This window comes from Phaethon aethereus (genome assembly GCF_964289735.1).
Source record: "Phaethon aethereus genome assembly, chromosome: 4".
In the NCBI taxonomy this organism is placed as follows: Eukaryota; Metazoa; Chordata; class Aves; order Phaethontiformes; family Phaethontidae; genus Phaethon; species Phaethon aethereus.
Genome location: NC_138578.1, coordinates 73,021,408 through 73,043,420, shown reverse-complemented (window position 1 = coordinate 73,043,420; position 22,013 = coordinate 73,021,408). Strand labels below are relative to the sequence as shown.

The 22,013-nt window shown below is 40.7% G+C and overlaps 1 protein-coding gene across 1 annotated transcript in view; it reads left to right on the top strand.

The window, feature by feature from the left end:
* The window catches only part of ABLIM2 (actin binding LIM protein family member 2), a gene marked incomplete at its 3' end in the record, with an annotated part of 116,732 nt that extends 95,087 nt beyond the window's left edge, over positions 1 to 21,645 (top strand). Inside the window, exons 17-21 of the mRNA XM_081999294.1 lie at positions 5,200 to 5,258; positions 7,604 to 7,658; positions 9,037 to 9,101; positions 9,258 to 9,338; positions 21,532 to 21,645. Of these exons, the coding sequence (XP_081855420.1) occupies positions 5,200 to 5,258; positions 7,604 to 7,658; positions 9,037 to 9,101; positions 9,258 to 9,338; positions 21,532 to 21,645 (374 nt within the window). The remainder of the gene's footprint in view (positions 1 to 5,199; positions 5,259 to 7,603; positions 7,659 to 9,036; positions 9,102 to 9,257; positions 9,339 to 21,531) is intronic.
* Positions 21,646 to 22,013: the final 368 nt, after the last annotated feature.

Here is a 22,013-nt window from a genome sequence, read left to right as displayed (position 1 = left end):
TCACAAGGCTGTAACAAGATAAAGAAGAAAAGTTATTTTAGATCATCAGTCTCATTGGTCTAACCTGAAGGGAGTTGATTCCTTAGTCCTCCCCAGGCATCACGTACATGTACACAAGGTGTATTGTAGGATCCCCTGTGCAGGGGAAGCCAAGTCTGACCACGTCACACACCTAACATCTCTAAGTCATTGCCCAGAAATGAACACCTAAACCTTTCATTTTAATGTGCACATTCAGGTATGTTCGGAAGCTTTCTGGAGTGGTCCTGATGCTTTTCTACACATGCATTGAGAGAATAGTACTTGTGTGCAAATTTTAAGTAGGGAGAAGTACGTAGCACACCAAGAACTGTGTTACACAGGAATAACATACAGTGTCAATTTTTTCATGAGACTATTGCTACACATGTCACTCTTCTATAGTAGCATTTCTTTTATGGTTTTTTATTATTTTGGGAATGTGGAGCTATTAAAACTAGAAATGCAAAAGATGCTTTACACCTCTGTCAGGGTCAATATCACCTCTGGGCCGATGGTTGTGTAGTGCATTTTCAGTTGTTTTTTCTCAGCATTTCTCTGTCCCTTGTGAAAGTTGGCCCTCTTATCCAATTAGCAGCTACACAAAAATGACATTGAGGAAGTTTTCCTGACATTCACGCTTCTTTTTTTTCCCTTTCTTTCTGATTTTATTCAGCTACCTGACTGTTTTATTACCGATGGACATCCTAAGTAATTCCTTCTCTACTCAATGTTTCCCTGTTTAGTTCTGAGTATTTGTAATCCTTCACATGCCCTGTTGGCAAATAGAAGGGTAGCTTCTTGCACTTACGGTTGAGAACTCTGACATTCAGCCCCATCTCTGTGGCATAGTCAGGCAGTATCAGAGGAAATAAACTTTTTGGGTATAGGTTTGGTGCCAAATGGTTACATGCAGAGTGGAGGGGTTAGAAGGTATCAGAGAGCAAGTCTCTGGTGGTGTGTCCAAACGTACTGTGCAAACAGCCCTGCATTCATCCAGCCAGCCAGCCAGCCAGCCAGCCAGCCAGCTTCTGAGCAAACCAGAGAAGGGTTATGCTGCTCTAGAACATATTTAGCCACATTACGTTAGCTATAGGCCCAGAAGAATACATCTAACAGCAAAGCACATCAGTATAAGGCTTGTGTAATTAGCAGGCATCTGGAGCGGAGCTTGCTCGTGTCCAGTTGCATTGAAGACTTAAGCATCAGGGACTGTATCTTCTTATACCAACCTGTATAAATGTGTCTTGTTTCTGTACATGTAGATGTTTAATAGTTAATCATTTGCCATAATTCATTATTTTAAGCGTCACATATTTAGGAAAGCAGACATCTAGCGAGCTGTGTAACCCTTGCTGTTCATGTGTCCCTAATGTGGTGAAAGGCACCTCAGAATATCCAGGTTAGAGTGAATGTCATACTGGAAAAAGCAGGAGCTGTATCCATGCAGAGAGTAGCTCATGTTCAGATAGTGCCTAATTAGGGAGAAAGATTGCTTTATCTTGGCCAGTTACTCCAGAAAGTTTACTGTAACAGTACAAGTGCAGTTGGATGTGATAATGAGCAGTATGTGGTTGTTGGCTTTTAGTGTTATATTTTTTCTTTATATTAAAAAAAACAAAGCAGCAATATAAAACATGTTTAACTTTGCAACTAAGTTCACGGGAAACAGAAGCTAAGTGAAATACAGTTCCCACTGGAGTCAGTGGGTCTTTTCTCGCTAACTTGTTTTGGGCTACTTAGGCTTTATTTGCCTCTTGGATTTTTTCCAGCCGGCCACACGATGTCACTTGTGCCCACAGATGTGGCTCAGTCCTGGCAGCCTGGGAGGCAGCTCCTCAGCTGCTACGTGCTAACGTGAATTGTGTTTGTTTTCAAACTGTGGTCTTTACCTTAATGCATTTTTCCCTGGTAACTGAGTAATACTATTTGGCGATAGAACAAAGCCATCCCACCATCTTTTGTGTAGCCCAAGAGGACAAGAAATCAAACTCTGCACCGATGTTCAACACCAGCAGCTTTTTCCAGGCAGGACTAGAGATTACAATTTTGTGGCAGATATGTTCGCTCTATCTCAAAGGTGTTATACTCTTTGCCCTCTGGTGTCATTACCATTCAGATAACAAGCAATGGTAAGTTTCCAGTTTCCAAACTGGAATAGGTAAGGGATCCATCTAATTCAGTACTCATCACTACGTCCCTGTATCAGACATGGAAACCCTGTGCAGGACTTAAACCAAAAGTTATGTTTGTAGTTTATAGCACTCCTCAAATGGTGGTTGATTATGTTTCTAAAACATCTCTTGGTTTTATAGATCATCTTCATATTGCTGGCTTAAATAAATCAAGCTCATCAAGCCTTCTTTCCTGCGATGAGCTTTCATTGCTCCAGTTATTCTGTAGGCCACTAGTCTGGTGGAGTTAATTTAACCCCCTTGAACACTGATGAACAAGAACAGCAAAAAAGATTCCGCTAGGATCTCCTGTCACTGCCTGAAAACACTGCAGTTATTCTCATATCTTATATGTATCAGGACAGACGTTTCCAACTTTTTCTTTTTTTTCCACTTATATTAGCAACTCAAGGTCATCTTGTGATTGAGCTGTGTATCTAAGCCTGTCTCCTCCATCAGTTCCAAATTATGAGCTCTCAGCTTAAACAGTAGAAGTTTGGGGTATTTCTTAGTCACCAAGTGCATGACTTTTCCCATGAATTATTAAAGTTTATCCTGTTTTTATTACTCAAATGTTCAAGGATATCCCAGTTCTTTATGATACCTCGATCATCCTCTGTATTGGCAGTGCTTTATAACTTTGTGTAGACAGCAAAGTATATTAGCCCATTACTATTTTTGGTGTCTAGATTATTAGTGAAAACATTAGGCAATTTCAGCTCAACACTGGTCCATGCTGACACACTTCTCTATCAGCTCTGCTCAGTTCTCACTACCCATTTCTTACATTTCATTATTTACTTACTGACTCTATAATTCCTCCGATAAACCCTGTCTTCTCCAGATTTGCATTTGATTCTATGTGTGGCCAAATACCAAACACTTTAATGATATCACATTAGAGAAGATCCAATAAAATTTATGTTGTGCAGAACTCATTTCTCAGAATCACAGAATCACTAGGTTGGAAAGGACCTTCAAGATCATCAAGTCCAACCATTAATCCAGCGCCACCATGTCCCCTAAACCATGTCCTGAAGTACCACATCCACACATTTTTTGAACACTTCCAGAGATGGTGACTCCACCACCTCCCTGGGCAGCCTGTTCCAATGCCTGACCACCCTCTCAGTGAAGAAATTTTTCCTCATATCCAATCTAAACCTCCCCTGGTGCAACTTGAGGCCGTTTCCTCTCGTCCTATCGCTGGTTACTTGGGAAAAGAGACCAACACCCCCATCGCCACAACCCCCTTTCAGGTAGTTGTAGAGAGCGATGAGGTCTCCCCTCAGCTTCTTCTTCAGCCTTCTCTGAACAAAGCAAGCTACCAAGCAAGTCTGGCACTGTGTCTTTAACTTACATATGTCAAACCAATTAAAATCTATGTGAATATCATTTATTCTCTATTTACTTCGATAATTTTGTTCAGCCTTTCCTTAAGTTTTCTGTTGGAAGCAAACTGATAGTTCCTCATATCTTTTTCCACTCTTAAATATAAGAACCATAGTTGCTGTTCTCCAGTGTAAGAGGTGTTGGACTTGCAATTAGATGTGAGCCTATCGCTCACTGTTTACATTAAGTGCTTTGAATTATGTTTCCATCACGGCTGTGATTCGTTGGCGTACCTCTATTCCGTTAGGTTTCCCTCATTGCTCAGTGCTCTACCTTTTGTTCCTAAAAACGGAGCTGAAATACTCTTTCAGTGTTGGAGCCCTACCTAGGCTACCTTTCACCTCTGCTGTGTACCGACATAGCCTAACTCCCAGTGACCCCATTTCTTCTTTCCTTGTTCTCTTTTTATTTGGATAGCTGGGGAACCTTTTACTATTTGTTTTAATATCATTTTCAGTGTTTAACTCAGCTTGACTTCTGGCAGTTCTTGCTTTATCTCAGCACATCATGAGCTCTTTGCTGATCCATCTTTTGTTTTTTCTTTCTGTATGCTTATTCCTAATCATCTCCTTAGAGTATTTATTAATCCAGTGGGGTCTGGATTCCCTTCCTGCATTCCCCTTTGGACACAGATTGCTAACATTTTTGACAGAAAGAAGCATTGGACATTCGGTTCTTTGAGCTAACTGACTTCTCTATTTCCATCAATTTATCAAAATTTTCTCTACTGGAATCAAGAATGTTTATGACTGACGTGTTTGCTCATCTTCGGTTTCATTTAAACTGATTCAGCTTGTCTCTTCTATACAGTGTTATTTTTATTAACCAGAAACTAATCTGAAACACTTTTTATCCTTTCACTGACAAAAGGAACTTCCAAACTTTCTTATTAGTATTAAAAGTAAGGTTGTACAGTTGTTTCATACTGACCGCGCACAGTTTCATCATTATATTACATCCAGTTTGTTCATGGTAAAACCACTTTGGCAATTTTTTCTATCTTAAAACTCACTTTCTCTTGAGTGTTTATACTCTCACTGATTTACTTTATCCATTGCTATACCTTTATTTATGCTTTTTTCCCACTTGAAGCAGTAGAAGTTTTAAAGAAAGCAAATTCTTTTTTGGTGGGTGTTTTTTTTAAGTCGTATGATACCGGCCCTTCTTTTTTAAGAAACAAAACCAAAACCAAACCACATACATCATGATCAGAAGTGATGTAACTCTAAAACGACGGTACCTTTAATCCCATTTTCAACTCATGGTTTAACACCAAGTTGGAGGGCAGGTATTTCACAAGCTCTCAAATCTGCTTTACATCACGTAGTTGCATAAGGCTTCTGTAATGTGAGTCCCATAACGCTCTTCATGTCATGCCTGGTGAGGTGAGTGCATCCTGGCATGCTGTTGTTTCTATTATAGACATTGCTACATGTGTTCGTGTACATCCAGTACAGAGGAAAGATGAGCATTGCTCAGTTACATTTCATCCTGTTAATAGAATGTACATGTTGACCTTGTAATTGCTCTTTCCAGTTGCTTTCCTGAATTCTGTGTTTTAGTAGGCTGTAAAGGATTTACAAAAAAACACAGCGGTATGTTATGTCTTTTACAGGATTTCCATATTCTAAATCTGCTTCTCTACCTGGTTATGGAAAGAACGGCTTGCATCAGGTAGGTATACATTGAAATGCATTCTCCAGGCAATAGTGTATCATAAATAGGCAGCTTAGTAACTACTTGAAAATCTACACAGTAATAACACTTCAAAGGCGTTTTGGCTGCCAGCCCTGTCTGGCAGATTCATACCCCATGCAGGTTACAGTTTGTCTGTCTGCAAGAGGAAGACAGGCTGAGGCTTCTCCTTTTGACCGTGTGTGTCATGAGCATTAGGAATCTTGTTTCTCCTCCCGAAACAGAGGTCCAAAATGTACAGGCTGCACATACTAATAGATCACAGTATAGCTTGAATTAAAGATAGAGAGGGTTAGGCCTATAATTAGGCAAGTAATGATCTTAGAGAAAAGGTGGAGTAGCCCATATCCATTGCATTTCTTGAACCATCTGTTCTGTTTTTTTCCAGTATGCATATATATATATATATACACACACGCGCGCATATATACACACACACACACACAGAGTCATTGTACTTTTAAGGCAGGGGAAGGAGCAATACAGAGAGAATGTCAGGCAGCAGTCTACAAAGCAAAATGCATAACAAAATTATGATCAGATCAGACTAGGGGTTCTTTTTCTAATCCTTTATTACAATTTTTGCAATTCCTCAGGAAAAAGGCATCTTTGACACTCTGGTCTCTCTTTCTCCCAGGCATCCAGCATTATGGGTTCTCAGTTCATGACTTGAATTTTTAGGTACAAATAGTAATAAGTTAATATATAGACACATAGGCACTTACATTTGAAGACTGATTTGTCTTTAAATTGCATGGACAGGATCTCATTCAAATTCCTTCCTTCCATCCAAGGAAGATGTGAAACCTGCAAAAGTACATGAGCAGGATCAAACTTCCCCAATGATAAGAGTTAATCTGCAGGTCATTAGAAGGAGCTACAAGAAAGGAGCTGAGAGAGTAGCTAAACTAATTTTTCAGTAGCTACTGAAAAGGCCATCCCTTTGAGTTAATATTACAAGATTAATTGTGCCTGTGTTGCTTTAATACCCGACTGCTTGAATTCCTCTCTGAAGGAATCAGTGGCACTGCAACTTGATCAAATGAAAATTAGGAGTTAGAAAAGGTCTGATAAACCTGTCCCCGCTTAGGAGTCAACAGCTTTTTTCTGAATATTCAGAATAACTGTTACCAGTAACCTGAAGTGAGCAAGGGACCGACTTGTGCCCAGCCGCTGCACTGGTGAGGCACCAAAGCCATCGGAAGGCTCCATAGAGATGAGGCCAAAGCAAAACTCCGTCAGCAGTGGAGTTGGCTGCGCTTGCAGGCTGAAGCCAGGCAATGTAATACGAAAGCAGCAGATGGCAGCAGTTGTCCCCCTTTAGGGGCTCTAACCTCACAGCCGAAAACTGGAAAAGTTGAAAAGGTCGTTCATGGTCAAATCCTTGAGGCCAAAATTCTTCTCAGAATGGATGTCCTCCGTTTGGATTGCAGGTTCATACCAGCTTTTGTGGTTTGTTATTTTTAATCAGCCATCCCTGTGCTGCGTAACAAAATAAACAAAAAAAAAAAAAAAAAAGGAGCCTTGCAGGTTATTGTGAGTATAGCTGTGCACACCACTGATACCCTACCGGCAAAAATGAGACTCAGGGGGAAAAAAAAAATCATATAACAGTGCCTTCCTGATCTCCTATAATGTTTGTCATCAGAGCATTTGCCCGCAAAGAAAAAAGACAGTGAGTCAAAGCAAGCTGTGGCACATATGCAGTTCTCCCTGGTCTTTAGTGGCATCCGCAGGGTGAAGCGGAAAGCAGAATGAGACAAGTTTCAGTGCAACGTTGAATGATCTGGTCTGCTGTAACGGCTGCAGGAAGATGTCTGCATCGCAGGAGAAGGCAATTTCAATCTAACCAGGTCTTCAAGCAGGGGTGCCTGGTGGCTTTCTGACACCTTTCTGCTCATTGAAAGCTGCAAGGAATCAAAGCTCGAAAACCTCCAAAGGGCTTAGGGCTGAGGTGGGTTGATACGACACTGCAGTTGCCCCTCGGAGTGATATCCAAGCTCCAGCCGTCACTGGTCTGTGGGAGCTCGCGGCGCAGGCAGCAAGCTGCAGCCGCAGTGCCTCCGAGGACCCCGGCGTGCACTTGAGACCCCGTCCTCGCCTGCAGGCAGAGCTCCATCTCTGCCGACACCGGTCGGGGGTGTTGCGAGCACTCGGGACTCCTGCCTTGAGCAACTGGGTCAAGTCTGAATGAAACTTTATTCTCTTTCTCTCTCACAAGGATCTGCAGTGGTACCGTCTGCTTTTCTTCTTTCTCTCAACAATGTGCAGAGCAATTTTGTGGTGTGTTTTGCTGCTACATTGCTGCTTTCTTTCTCTTTCAGCCTGAAAATATGGGCCAATACGAAACGGACCAGGAGTCAAGCTGGGGGATGAAAGGTACGTTGCAGTATCATTTCCACTCCAGTTCATGTTTTCTTCCTTTAGGATACTCATTAACATCTTGCCGAAGGGATACTATTCTGAGATCTTTCCATAGTTCACTTAAGAATGATGAGATAGAGACCCAGCCCAGCATCGTGTTTATCACAGAGAATCTTCTTTTTATCTGACCAAACATAAAGGCCTGACTGAAGTCCTGCATCATGAAGTGGTGCAACCACGTTGAGTCAATCCCAGTATCCTCAATAAGCGGCAAGAGCCTCTGGTTCTCTTTGCTTAGCAGGTGGTGGTCTCGTATCAGAGAGAGGAAGAAATTTAAGATAATCACTCCTTCAAGACATATCTAAAAGAAGTCCATTGTGCTTCTTGTTTGTGCTACAGTGTGGTTAAAATGTACAAAATTCAAAAAGCAGAATTTATTTGCATTCATTTTTTTATTACAGTTTAAGTGGACTGTGAACTTAATGTGGAACTTGGGTTGGAATTTTCAAAAGAGCTGAACAATTTAGGAACATGCATCTGCTCATGAGGAAGAGTAGGATTTTGGTTTTCCAAGACATTTAATCTTGTTTTAAAAATCTTACGCTAATGCTCCATTTCATGCCCTGGTGTTGATACAAATCTTTGTCTCTAATTTTGAATAATTTAAAGTCCAGTTTTTGAAAAGTAGACTTCTCTCCAATTTCATTTCAGACCATAAAAAGGTCAATGAAAACATACTGGCTCTCCTGGTTGCATTTAATTATTGAAGTGAATAGATGACCTGGTGGCAGTCACATCTTATATAGTCATATACTGACCTAACTAGAATACTCTTGTGCTAGTTGAGATCCAGAAATCATTGTCCTCGCACCCCCAAATCATCTTGTCTTCACTATCCTTATTCCCACTGCAGTCAGTCCAAGTGCAGGACATTGGCGTCTTGGAATATTGTATTAACTCGGTGATTTTCATATATGTTCCCAAACTGACATGCCTATAGTAATCCATATATTTTAACTGTTTTCAGTAAAGAACAATAAGGGCAGGACTTTTGGATGACAAACTGACTGACTTAACTCTGCAGAAAAGCCTCCTGTAAAAAGAAATTCCCTGTCTTGCCAGACATACTCAGTGTAACCCAATGACCTCAGGAGATGGATTTTCTGTAATAAGCCTTTGATTTCAAGGACTATCGTTTCGGTAATAGACAGTGTTCTAGGCATTCGCAGCAGGGGGGTCAAATGCTTGCTACGCATGCACTTACCCAACAGCTATTGAGAGGAGAGAATTGTAGTAGCATAACAAATTGCTGATGTACCTAAGTGTTCATTGCGGTGACTCCAAAAGAAGCCTATAAATTCTAAACTGTGAACCTGTTCTCATTCTCTTGCAGAATACAAGGTAAGAAGGGCTTTTCCAACACTGGAAGAACAATCAGATTCAGCACTTCCTAGCAAGGTTACATGTGTTTCTTTTTTTATTTTATTTTGTTAATTTTTGTCCCAGTGAAATATTTGTCAAATCAGGATGCAAGTATGTACCGTTTAAATTAGTAAGTTCCCCACACCAGAATCAGATTTGGCTGGAGTTCATATGCTCTTGTCTTTTTAACAGATTTATCCTTACGAAACACTTATTGTAACAAACCGAGTGCGTGTGAAATTGCCTAAGGATGTGGACAGGACCAGGCTGGAGGTAGGAATGATGTTTGCTTGATGGCTTTGCAAGTCTTTGTCCTGTTTGTTCACAATATTGTTAGATATTCCTGTACCCGAGTAATAGCAATGGAAGAGGAGAGAAGAGAGGAGTAACATTCTATATTATATTTTATTTCAAAACACTAGTATGTAGGCAATTTAACTAAAAAAGAATAGCCAAAAGCCTGGCAAATGTCCGACCAAATGGTGTTTTACAGAGATACTGATGAAACCCACTAGTTTTGGATGATTATATAGGATGTTGAACGTTGGAACAGAGAGGGTGGAAACTTGTTTTTTTTAAATTCCTGTAAAAACCACCCTCCGAATAACCTGAGTATTATAAAAAAGCTCCGTTTATCCTGCAAATACATGGACCTGTGTTTCTGGTCCCTTGTCTTATTCAGCCTCCCCTTTGGCCGTGTGGTGCACGATCACTGTGCTACAGATTTGCTGTAGCATCTACCTCTCTCAAAGAGTAGTAGTATAAGCTGGAGAAATGCAAATATAATTTATCATAATGGAAAGCTTAGTTTCCAAAGGCCAAATCCTGAAGTTGATGTTCAGGCAAAATTCATGAAGTTGACTTTTTTTGACTGAATAATGACAGGACTTACCTAAAGTCTCACCTAAGACTCACTTAAATTATTAAACTAACATAACTTTGTGTGAATTACTATTAAGAAGAAGAGATAGTTCAATAAAAATTATGTGATTAACAATATTGGACTTCTGTGAAGATTTTTATTTAAATAAATTTATTGTATTTTTAACTTGATAATGTGACAGGAAAAGAAGAAAGAAACTTTAATCTTAAAGCAAAAAAAGAAGAACTATGAAGTAGCAGAAAGTTCCTCATTAAAGATGAAGCTTTTAAAAAAAATTCATTTACCAAATTCTTATACATGTAGTATATCTTGGAAATGGTGTATGTTCTTAAATACTTCAATGTGCTTGTAACTTGATTACCCAGCAAGTGATTGTGAGGAAAGAAAAGCCTTAAACATGTGCTGTTTTAAGCCTGGGGTACATCAAGACATGATAGCAATAATAAAAAGCATATTGAGTCCAGAAAAAGAAGCAGGGAGTTGGAGGGATGCTCATCTGGACACATCCTATAAAGGATTCTTTTATATATATACACATATATTTTGTATATATTAAAGAATAGAGCCTTTGTTTGAACACATCAGGCTGGTCTGAATAGCAAATGCAGCTCCAAATTGCTTTTTTAAGACGACACATAGTTTGCTTTGGATGGATCGTGCCTGTCGTGGCTGCCATTATCCGTAACGCACACACGGGCCTCAGCTGGGATTGCTGTTAGTTTAACAGCCGAGTTGCCGGGGCTGACACACACCAGGTGCAGCCCAGTGCCCGGTGGCCCAAGGAGCCCCACCACGGCAAAGATTTCCCAAAGAATGGTGCACAAGGTCTGCTTTAAACCTCCACCAGGAGAGCGGTAAGGGGACCAGGCTGATCCTGCTGGTTGCTGCACTGTGTTGAACATGGGTGTTGCAGGAAGGACTCCTTTGGAGACCATCTCACATTTATTAGGGGTTGGTAGATTTTTAAACAATTAAATTAGCAGTGTTTTAATAGGATTATAGCTACTGGAAAAACAGAGGCAGCAGCTCATCCGCACATTCAAACCATATGCAGGGGTGAGTGGCAGGCATAAACTGCTGCCTTCCCAGCCGCCTCTTCCCCTCCTCCCTGTCCCTTCCTTCTGCATTGCAGAATTGCTGGAAATAAGTAGCTTTGCATGGAAAAGCAGTTTATCGTTATTTCCTCTTGTGGCAGAAGATGATGTCTGTAACTTAGTTGCTGACTTGTGCCTTCAGCAGATTTCAGGCTTGGGCAAGACCCAGGAGCCAGGGAGCCCAAGACTACGTGGGTTTATAGGTTTGCCCAGAAACAGACCCCCTCCATGTGTGTGTAGAGAACCCACTTAACATATTTGGGTATCTTCAGGCATTTGAGGGGCAACACTGGGAATACTGGAAGCAGGTATTGAGGTGAGATTTCACCTTTTCTTGAGCACCATCTCACATTTGCTACAGGGTACGGTTCAATGCTCACAGATCTTGAGGAGGCAAGCGCCCTCTCCGAGCAGAACGGGTTGCCAGCTGGTCTTCTGCTTTCATCCTGCACAGCCAGCATCACTCGTGGAGGGCTGGGTCTGCCTGCAGAAACGGTGAAGGTGACACCACTGCTAAGCCCATGTATAATCCAAACTGTAGAGTGATTTATCTAGGAAAATCTTTTAAGACAAATCCATGTTCTCATATTCCAGTTTTGTTACAACTGGTTTTGAGGGCTGAAGCCTCACCTTCCTCTCGCTGCTGCAAATCAGAAGCAGCTCCTGGGTGCGATGACTGTGGACAGGGTACAGGTGGTGTTAGTCGAAGGAGACCTAGAACCACTACGTTCTATATCAGCCATCAAACCTGAAAGCGGTCTTACCGTGTCCAGTATGATTAACATCTGATTTCCTGGACTAGGAAATCAGGAGCAATAAGGTGAATAAATCTGCTAGCTTTATTTATAAATGAGCTAGCTTTATTTAATGGCTCTCTTGCAAGCTGACTTGAAGCGGGCTCCTGTTTGTGAAGTGATTTGTTGTGAACTTTGAGTGATCCAGCATAGATGTCATGGAAAAGGCACTGTTGTTTGTCTCTGATTCCCTTTTCCAAGGGGCATCTTCTATATTGAATGTTCCCGTCATGAAAAGTGAACTCAAGTAAATGGTATTAGCTCCTTGGGTCAAATTAAGAGAGGCTGCAATGAAGGCCTGGGCTAATGGTCAAGGACAGCAGGAGGGTGGGGTTTTAATGGGTGGTAGTGTTTTTCTAACTTTGCTCCCATTGTGAGTATTTTTTAGATTACGCTGTTGTGTAAGAAATTTATTTTAAGGATTATAAAAAATATTTTTTTGTAAAAGTGCATATTTTTCTAAGCCCAAGAGGTATCTAGAGATTAGGAAGGCTCAACTGGTAATAAATGCATTCAAATAATAGGAATTCTTTCTTCAAAAGCACATATATCCGAGTGTAGAAATGCTCGGCATGTTTTTGTTTGCTTGTTCTAACTCGGCAGTGAGGCCGAAGTAGCCCAGTTCATGGTGCTCCTCCAGGAGATGTTTATGCCAACAGTGAACTAATACATGCAACACTGAGAACTAGTTGTAATAAACGACCTGCTGATTTTTAAATACATTACTGGCACTCTGACTTTTGAATGAATAGCCTGGATCTTTGTTTAGTATAAGCTGATTAGAAATGCGAGGAATTTATACTAGATAAGGATTTGGCCCAGGAATTTTTTTAGACGTTTCTCTCTACCACAGTGCTGTTTATTCAAACATTAGATGAATGGAGCAGCATTCCTGTGAGCTATTCTAATGGGAAATGGTGAAGAACAAGTTAATTCAGGTAATGTTGCAGAACAACAAAGCAGTAGGACAGGAGTGGATTGCACATTCTGGGTGAAGAAGAGGAATTGCCACCCTCACCGCGTCTGCAGATGACACAAACTGGGGAGGAGAGCTGTTGATGCTCTGGCGAGCAGAGCCTCTGTTCAGAGGGACCTGGCCAGGCTAGAGGAATGGGTCGACAGGACTGAATGAAGTTCAGTGAAGGTAAATCCAGATTCCTGCACTTGTGACAGAATAAACGCCATTCGTCAACACAAGATGGGGGGAACAGCTCTGCAGAAAAGTACCTGATGGTCCCAACGGAAAACAAGCTGAACAGCTCAGCAGCTCACCTTTGCAGTAAAGGGGTTATAGAGGAAAACATACCCTTCTCAGAAGTAGGCACTGGAAGGCCAAGGGGCAACAGTCACAAGCTGCAGGAAGGGAAATTACAATTAGACATAAGGGAAAAGTTCCTCATTGGAGAATAGTGCACTGGAACAAGTTGCCCAAGAGGCTGTGGAGTCTCCATCCCTGGAGGCATGCTAAACTCAGCTAGACAAGGCCTTGAGGCACGTGGTCTAATTTTAAAGTTGGCCCTACTTTGAAGACCTCCATAAGTCCCTGATTTGCTTAGGTTGGTATATTCTGTGAAGACAAAGCTTTAACATAAAATGATTACATAATAGGATTATTTGGTGCTCTTGCTGCAATAGCATTCAAAAAAATACATTATTTGGTCTATCTTGGAACATTTTATCAAAAGGATGATTTTATTATGCAGGGGCTTAAATAAACGTGTCCTGGAGCAAACAACCCTATTCTGGACATCTTAAGTCCTGAGTTTTCAGGGCCTAAGACATCACCTTTGGATGGTACACGTTAGCACATTCCTTACCTGCTGGTTTCCCAGTGGTGTTCCACATGATCTGTTGGTTTTTTTTTCCTGAGAAAGTTGGGTTATGGACACTTCTAAAAATCTTGATGCCTCTTTTAAGTACTTGAATACGTTTTATGATTTAGGCCTTGGGCTCCTAAAAGCATACACTTGATACTTTTATCTTAGATTGGATATTGTTTGCCTGTTCAGTCACAGCAACATGATTCAGTGCTTGGACATCCAAATTGATGGTTCATGCCCAGCTGCATAGTTGTTTGTTTTTTTTTTTCCTCCTGCAGTTGCTTTTATCGCAGAGTATAAGATTTCTTTTGTGGTCACAGGCTGGTGGTTTTGAAAGCCAATATAGGTAGAGTCTTCCATTTGGAAACCATCTTTCAGTGTTTTCATTTGATTTTCTTATCTTAATGTATCTTAGTTTCTTTAGCCTTTTCTTTTGAATGTCAGAGAGTTAAAAGCATTATTCATTCATGCCTATCAAATACAGTAGAAAGTGAATTATTCCACTTTTGTTTGAGTCAGTTCGTTCTTTGTTTAAGAAGGATACACTGGAACAATTGCTAAGGGAAAAAATATTCTGGAATGTCAAGTAGCAAGCCTTCATCTGCCACCTTGTTCTCTTGTAAACAGAAATGAGAGCTTTAAACATGGGTGCGGTCTTGTTTGAACAGAGCACTCACATTAATTCAAACATGCTTTTCCTCCTGAAACTGCTTGTCTGGATTTGTTTTAGGGATGACATTTTTTCCACGATTTTTTATTCAGCAATCGCCCTGGGTTCTAGCCATTTGGGCTGCAACCATTTTAGGACTGGTTTCCAGTAATTGAGCCTGAATTTGTAACAGCCCCAGCTTCTAGATGTCATTCATACAAGTAGCGTTGTGTGTCCCACCTCCTACGGAGCTCAGATGGGGAAGATCAGAGCAAAACTGGAATTCTGTGCCTTTAACAGAGAGAAGTGCGGTTTGCAGTTCGGGGCTGGATTTGAGGTTACGGGCTCACTTCGCAGTGAAGCTCATAACCTGGAGTGAAAAAGTGCAGTTCACTGACTTCAGTGGAACTTCACACTGTTTACCTTGAAAAACATTTGTGTGGTATTTCTTATTCTAGGCATATGCTTGTGTTGCGATCGGTGATGGGTGTCTGTATCAGTTTTCAAAGCCCTTACAAAAGGAGCCATTATAAAATGAAAATATGCATTCAAAATTGTGTGATATGTATGAAAGCTAATTCCTATCAGAGTGGAAATGCTGCAGGAGTGAACAGAGATTAGGTGTGGAGCATTCAAATTGCAGATGCCCCAAAGCCCAAACTAAGGGAAACTGCAAAATCTTCTTTAAGAGTAAAGTATTTTGTATCTATCTATCTAAATCAAATTAAATTTTTGAAAATCAATATCATCTACGTATTTTCATAATTCATTGTGGATTCATAGTTTTAGTTTTATTTATTAATTATTCTCATCAGCAATCTGTTAGGCAGTTACATATGTAACAAGGCAGTTACGTATGTAAGTGTCAGTATGAAAAGGCTCGTTTGGTTGAATGACTGGTACAGATTATCCTCAGAGATGTTCTAGTGTCTGCCACTGTGTAAGTAATATATTGATATCCCTGAGTGAAGTACTTGTATCTTTTCAGCGTCTTGCATAATTACTTAGCTGAGGAAAATATTGAATGTACAATGCTACCACAGAATATTTTGCATGTGCCTTGTGATATTTCACGAGAAGTTAGGTTGTAAGTACCCCACGGTAGTACCGCTGAGTGGAATGCAGCTTCTCTGTGCAGTTTCACGATACCCTGAGATACTAAACGAGAGATACCCACAGGTCCAGGAGTCTTGTGTAGGTGCTTGGGGTTATGTCAGCAGAGGGACGGGTTTCAGACTCCCTTCCTCGCCGCTCCTGTTGCAGTGCTTTTTTGGGAGACCCACATTGCTATGTGGAAGCAGAGGAGAGAGGGGGATCTATACCTCCTGCCAAGGCTCAGTTGCACAAGGGCTCCAACTGCTCAGTGTTGTGACTAAGTGCCCTACTCCAGCATAACCACTATTGTAGCGCCTACTGCCTCATCCCCTGATCAGTGGAGTTGCTCTAGTTATCTTTTGGTACCTTTTGAAGTTCATTAGGTGGCACCTCATGCCATTTCTTAATGTTCCCTCCCCTATCACGTAATTACTTAATAGTTTGAAATATTTATTGAGCATGAAGCGTAATTACTTGCTAGATGAGCATAACATTCACTACTCCCTTGGGAACGTGACACATGGCTAATTACAGCTTTGTAATTAGCCATGCAGTAGGCTTAGAAGAAACCTCTGAAAAGCCTGCTGAGCCCCAGCAGTGCAAGAGAAAGAAGGGTGAAAAGTGCAAGCCTTGTGAAAGCAAGATGAGGATTTGAAATTCAGTAGATCAAAGAGAAAATTTTCCAGAAAATTATGATTGGGCATCCGGGCTGACTTTGAGTGTTACCTGTGGATAAGCCTTTCCCAGTAAATCCCAGTTTAGTTTGACTATTTTGCATTTTGAATACTCTGGAAAAGATCCTGTAGCTTTTACTTCTGGATTTTGTGGATCAGAGGTTGGAAGTGTTACAAGGACTCTGAACAAAAATGAAGTGGACAGCCATTTAAAATTACACTCTCTGAAATAGCATACGCAGTAAGTGCATTGGAGAGAGCCTAGATGAAAGATGCACTATGGATACAAGCAAAGGCAATATAATGCTCATCTGTCATTTCCTATGAACATAATGCAACAAAAAGCAAAGGAGAAACAAACTTGAGGTTTTAAATGACCTCTAGGAACTGGGACTTAGATTTTTCTAGTCTTCAACTCATCACATCCTGCTATCCACTGTGTTGGTTCGTTGGTTCAATATTGACTCATGAAGTATGATATCCTCTGAATTTCCTACATCAGCAGGTTTTCACACGAGGACTTCATCCAATTACTGACACAGAATAAACATGCTTGTGGAGCATGACCTAGTCACGTACTGCAGTACGACTGTAGGTTAATTGCATTTTCCCTTCCTACACCTTTATGCACAGTAATGCCGTGTTCCTAAGTACTAGTTTTGAAGGTCTCTGAATTTCATTAAAAGTACAATTATTCTCGGGGAAAAGAAATCTCATTGAATTAAATAAACATTATAACTCTATTTAGAATTATTAGTGGCTTTTTAGCAGGCCCCAGAAAAATAGAGACAAGCCTCATTAATTTACAGTGAAAAGCATCACTTCTTTCTGAGATAACACTGTGGCGTAAGTGTTTGAATGTGCAATTAATTACTTTTGTTCTGAGAGTCTAAAAAATGAGCACGTATCTGTACTGCTCATTTTAATGGTCGTGTTTTGTAGAGCGCGAGGATTTTCCATTACAGTGGTTGCATTGCAGTGGAGAGGTTTAGCTCAGCTCTTGCTTAGCTCTATATATCTTAATAAGAAACATTTGCATTTTAATTCTTTTATTGTGCATTTGTATGTTTTAGGAGAACTAGCTGCATAATTACAGCAAGGTGTGGTGTCCCTTCTTACACAGTGCTGTGCCATATAGGTGACATCCAGGTGAGGAATTACAAGCAGCAGCATTCGGTTCCCAAGCTGCAGGCCACCTTCAGGCTTCCCAAAGTGGCATCCCAAGGTTGTGATCCCATATCTCGTAATCCAAAATGCTGTCAGTGTAGGTGAGAGATTGTGCTTCTGGAGACATGACTCTCTTCTTCCATACAAAGCCACTGCTGCGTCCCGTGGACACATCTGGTGGATCCTCAGCACTTTACTGAAGTGTCTCTTTCTGGTTTCCCACGCAAGCTGACATGAAATGCTATCCAGAACAAAACATCGAACACTGTTGACTTTACAAGCCTCAGATTAATACAACTTTATCAAAACAATATGATGCAGTAGTCCTTTCTAGTGTGGCAATTTCACACTTAAATACATCCAAAATGCTGATGTTCTGATGCAGCGAGCTCCAGTATAGGAGTCTTTTTAGTGACAAACTGTTTTTAAACTGTTTGTTTACCTTATATTTTAGCAAGGTTTTCAGGTCACATCATTAACGGCACTGTGCAGCTTCCAAACTGAGCTCACTTAAATACAGTCAGTTCAGAGTGTGGGCAGAAGGGGACCTTAATCTGGTCCTCTGTACTCTGCTCAGTGTCTGCAACGTGCCCAGCTTTGCTGTTGATGCAGAGCAGAGAAGTAGAATATGCCTGAATATGGCCAAATTGTCACAAAGGGAATTAGGAATCGGTTACTAGCACGCTGTAAAACACCCAGACTTCCTATGTAAACAAGGCCAACACTAGTAAAAAAAAGCAATGAATGTTGCTTTTACTAATAAGATTGGCCATTCCTTTAATGGCCCAACGATGCACTATTAACATAGCTGGATATTTTAAGCTGATCCAATCCTAAAAAAAAAAAAAAAAAAGAAAAAAAAAAGAAATCATGTTGTTGGCCTTGTAAAGCATAGCTTTACACACACATCTTCTCTCATACCTCAAGATGAATATCCTTCCTATTCCCTATGCATAATTTTCAATTTCTCTTCTTTTGTTTGACTAGTGAGACAAGGTAACAATTCAGTTAAGACAAATTAATATTCAAATAGCTGAGAAGAAAAATAAAGCAATCAAAGATTTCTTAGTGGTGCATTTTCTCTGCCTTTCTTTGCGGAGAGCGCTAGGTCTTAAAGCTATAAGGTTTAGGAAAGTCCCAACAATAGTGCAGACAAAATTTAACATCACACATACAAAGAAAAGTATGGACATTAACTTCCCACACTGGCTTATTCCCATGGTGTTTGGACCCTTCAAATACTTGTAGACGTTTACCATATTTTCCCTTAGTCATCATTTGGCTAAGCTTATACATATTTAGGCCTTTTAGTCTTTCCTCGTAAATCAAACTCTGCAACCCATGATTACTTTTGTTACTTTTATCTGAAGCTTTGCCAGTTTGATGACATCTTTCTGGGATCAAGGTTTATTCCAAAATTTGCAGACAGAATTGTAATCATTGCTGTTTCTAGGGTTGGTCCCAAAGCTAGAGTTCATGATGCTTAAGAAAGGGATGGTGAACGCTTCTGAGATGCAGGGAAGAAGTAGGAATTATGCTACACTGGGCACAGACTGGTGTCCTCAGAGAGGGTTTGGACCAAAGGGGAAGTGTTCCCTTCTACTAGAATTACTTTTGCATGTGGATAATGCATTGATGGAGTAAGAAACTTTGCTAATATTGTAATCTGGTTGTTAGTCCTTGAGATGAGGGAGAGTATGTGGACGAGAATTAAGAGCAAAGAAACTGCCTAGTGGAATGGGAGGTGGAAATAAATGAGCTCGTGCTTTCCCCGTCTCAATCTCTGCTACTGCATCCCTGGGCTGGAAACTCTCAACTGCTTTTGGATGAGGCGTCACCAACTGAGAACTTCTGTGAGGAAAAAAACAGTGGTTCTGGTGTAAAACAAAACTTCAGTATAATTAGAAAATGCATGCATGCAAGGAATGAATGTGAAGTCATCTGGATGCAAGCGGAGGAGCACAGCGCACTTCTAATTCGTGCTGGATTGTATAGATGAATGCAGACTGAAAGCTTGCTAAGCCTGAGGGCAAAGCAAAATGATAAATGACGAAGTACGGCCTTGGAGAGGAAAGGGGGAATTGCAGAGCTTGTGCTGAGATTGGTGGCAAGCTTCGTCAAGAAGCGTAGCGAGTGTTCAACACCCTGCAGAAATGGCCTGAAGCCTGGCATAGGGCTTGCTGACTCTCCCTCTGTTGACCTTCAGTGTTGAAACAGGTCTGATGAGACCATAGCAATTTCTAGGAAGAAATGGTGTTATTTACCTCAAGAAAAAAAATGTTGAAAACATTCCTTTTAAATTTTTACATTTCCTATGATTTTGGATGATTGGCAAAGTGGGTTTAGCTGCAGGGTATAGGCTGTGTGATTTCCTCTTTCAATATGAACTGCAGTTTGTCATTGCTTTCTCCTGAGTGAGGGGACACCTCAAGTCTTATCCACAATCTAGAAAGCAAGATAAAACAAAATACGATACACTTGGCTCATCCAGACTTCTTTTTCAATCCCACAACTTGCAGACATGTTCCTTGCTGTGAGAAATTGCTGAAGTTAAGCTTGCTCACATTTGTCTGCTGGGGAAAAAAATCAGTGCAGAGAGAAGTTACATTTTCTTTCCAAACCCAGTAGAATTAAATTCTGTCAGTGAGAGATTGTTTCTAAAATACATTGTCAGATGTTGCTCATTTCCATGCGAAACAGGATCTCCTTTGCCAAATATGCATGGCGTGTTTGTTCCATGCTATGCATAGTGCTTATGGTGGGTTGCTGTCATTGGTCAAATGAAAAATGAAGGCTCCATTCCAAACTCTTAGTCACTGTTGTTCTGAATAAGTGGAATCTCAAGGGAAAAAAACCAAGGCTGTCCCTTTTTAAGAAACCACAAGGGCCCATAATGACCATTCAAGGTAATTAAATGTAGTGACTTCTTCTAAACAATTCCATTAATTTTCCTTGAGTAATTTACTTGCCAGCATGTGTCTTGAGAGTTAGATGCCATTATTGAGCCTCCTCCAAGAGACGAGGACATTAAACACAGGTTTCTCACCTCCTAGGAAGTCCTGCAAGCAGGGGGGAGTGAGATGAAAGGAAAGGGCCGATATCCTTCCCTTGAAATAATGCGGTTGACTAGTATGTGATGAGGCTGATTCTGCTGTGTGAGGCACGTCCAAGCATTTTTTGCCTTTAGCAGCTTTGGGGCACCTCATTTTTGGATACAGGTGGTCCTTCAACAGGCACCAAGGTGCTCAGGATGGGGCTGCCTGGGTGTGCCTGGAAGGAGAGCTTTGCCAAGGCAACTTCAAGTCAAAAGCTCGGCTGGGGAGGAGAGGGCTAGATTGTGGGGTTGGTCCCAGGTTTCAAGGAAATCTTTGTAGAAGAGGAGAGTCCATGTTTAAAGATTGCAATCTGTAATTCTCATTGCACTGAATCTGTCTCTTTTAGATGGCATGTGTTTAGCACATCAGAAACAGAGAAACATAACTGATACTGCTGAAATGCTTGAACAAGAGTTAGTCCACAATTATCAGGAGAATTTTATATGGTATTCATTTCTAAGTCACATGTTTATCTTTTCTGCCTTTTCTGTGTGTGTACAGATCATTGTTAGGCAATTGTTGTCCTACCTCCTTCCAATTCTTTGTATTGGTACTCTCCTCTTTTTCTCTTTTTTTTTTTTTTTTTAATGTTGGATCATGAAAACATCAAATAGAAATGTAGCTCTTGGCATTAAATGTAGTTCTTGGCATTTAAAGAAAAACAACTTTATCCAACTTGGACTTCTGATATGAGTCTATCCCCATGGATAAGCACATTTTGGGTTTAAGAATTTAGCAGTGTGCTCTCTCCTTTTGTTACATGGCTGCTATTAGCAGACCAGTGTGGCATCCACCACTCTCATTAAAGATCAAGGCAAATCAAATCCAACTCTGAAATTACATTGTTATCAATCTCTTTAAAGTCCTAGAATAGCTTAAATTTGTCTCAGCATGCTCTGTCATCAAGTACCAAGTATAAACACATCTTTTTCCTGAAGACCACAACTTCTGCTCACTGGGAACTATATTGAAAAGATTTTTTTTTTTCTCAAAAGTCACTACTGCCATCATTAATTTCATTTCCCAGCTACCCTGACCTCATTTGGTTTTGATGCAGTATTTTCCAGAACCAGTTTGGGAATTTAAATGCAAATGCTAATGCATTATTTTGTGTGTGTTTTAAAACTTAGGAGGGGCAGAAACATTCCTGTGCACAGAAGAGCTTAATGATACCTTTTGTATTTTCATTTTCAAGAGGCATTTGTCCCCCGACGAGTTCCAGGAAGTCTTCAAAATGAGCATTGAGGAGTTTGATCGTCTGGCACTTTGGAAGCGGAATGACCTGAAGAAAAAGGCCCTGCTTTTCTAGCCCCTCCTGGATAAAACATGTGCTTAATCAAAACAAAAATAGTCTTGCCAGAACTACCACATGCACTTGCTGTTGAACCATTGTCCAGCTTCATTGTGTTAGTATGTGTCGGGGGAAACAGGACAGATTAGATGGCAACGTGTTGGAATACAGAGGATTTGCTAATCTTGCATGACCAGCTGGTTTTGTCAGTAACTCCTGGTCCTATCCAGTTTACAACATGCAAAAAATCTAGCTTTAAATTTATTGTTGCTTGCAGTATTGCTTGATGCAAGTGGAAGTTGTGGAAGGAAGAGAAAAAGTGTCACTGTGACAAAGGAAATGCATCCAACATTTTGTTCCATTAAGTTTTACAACAAATTTTTTAC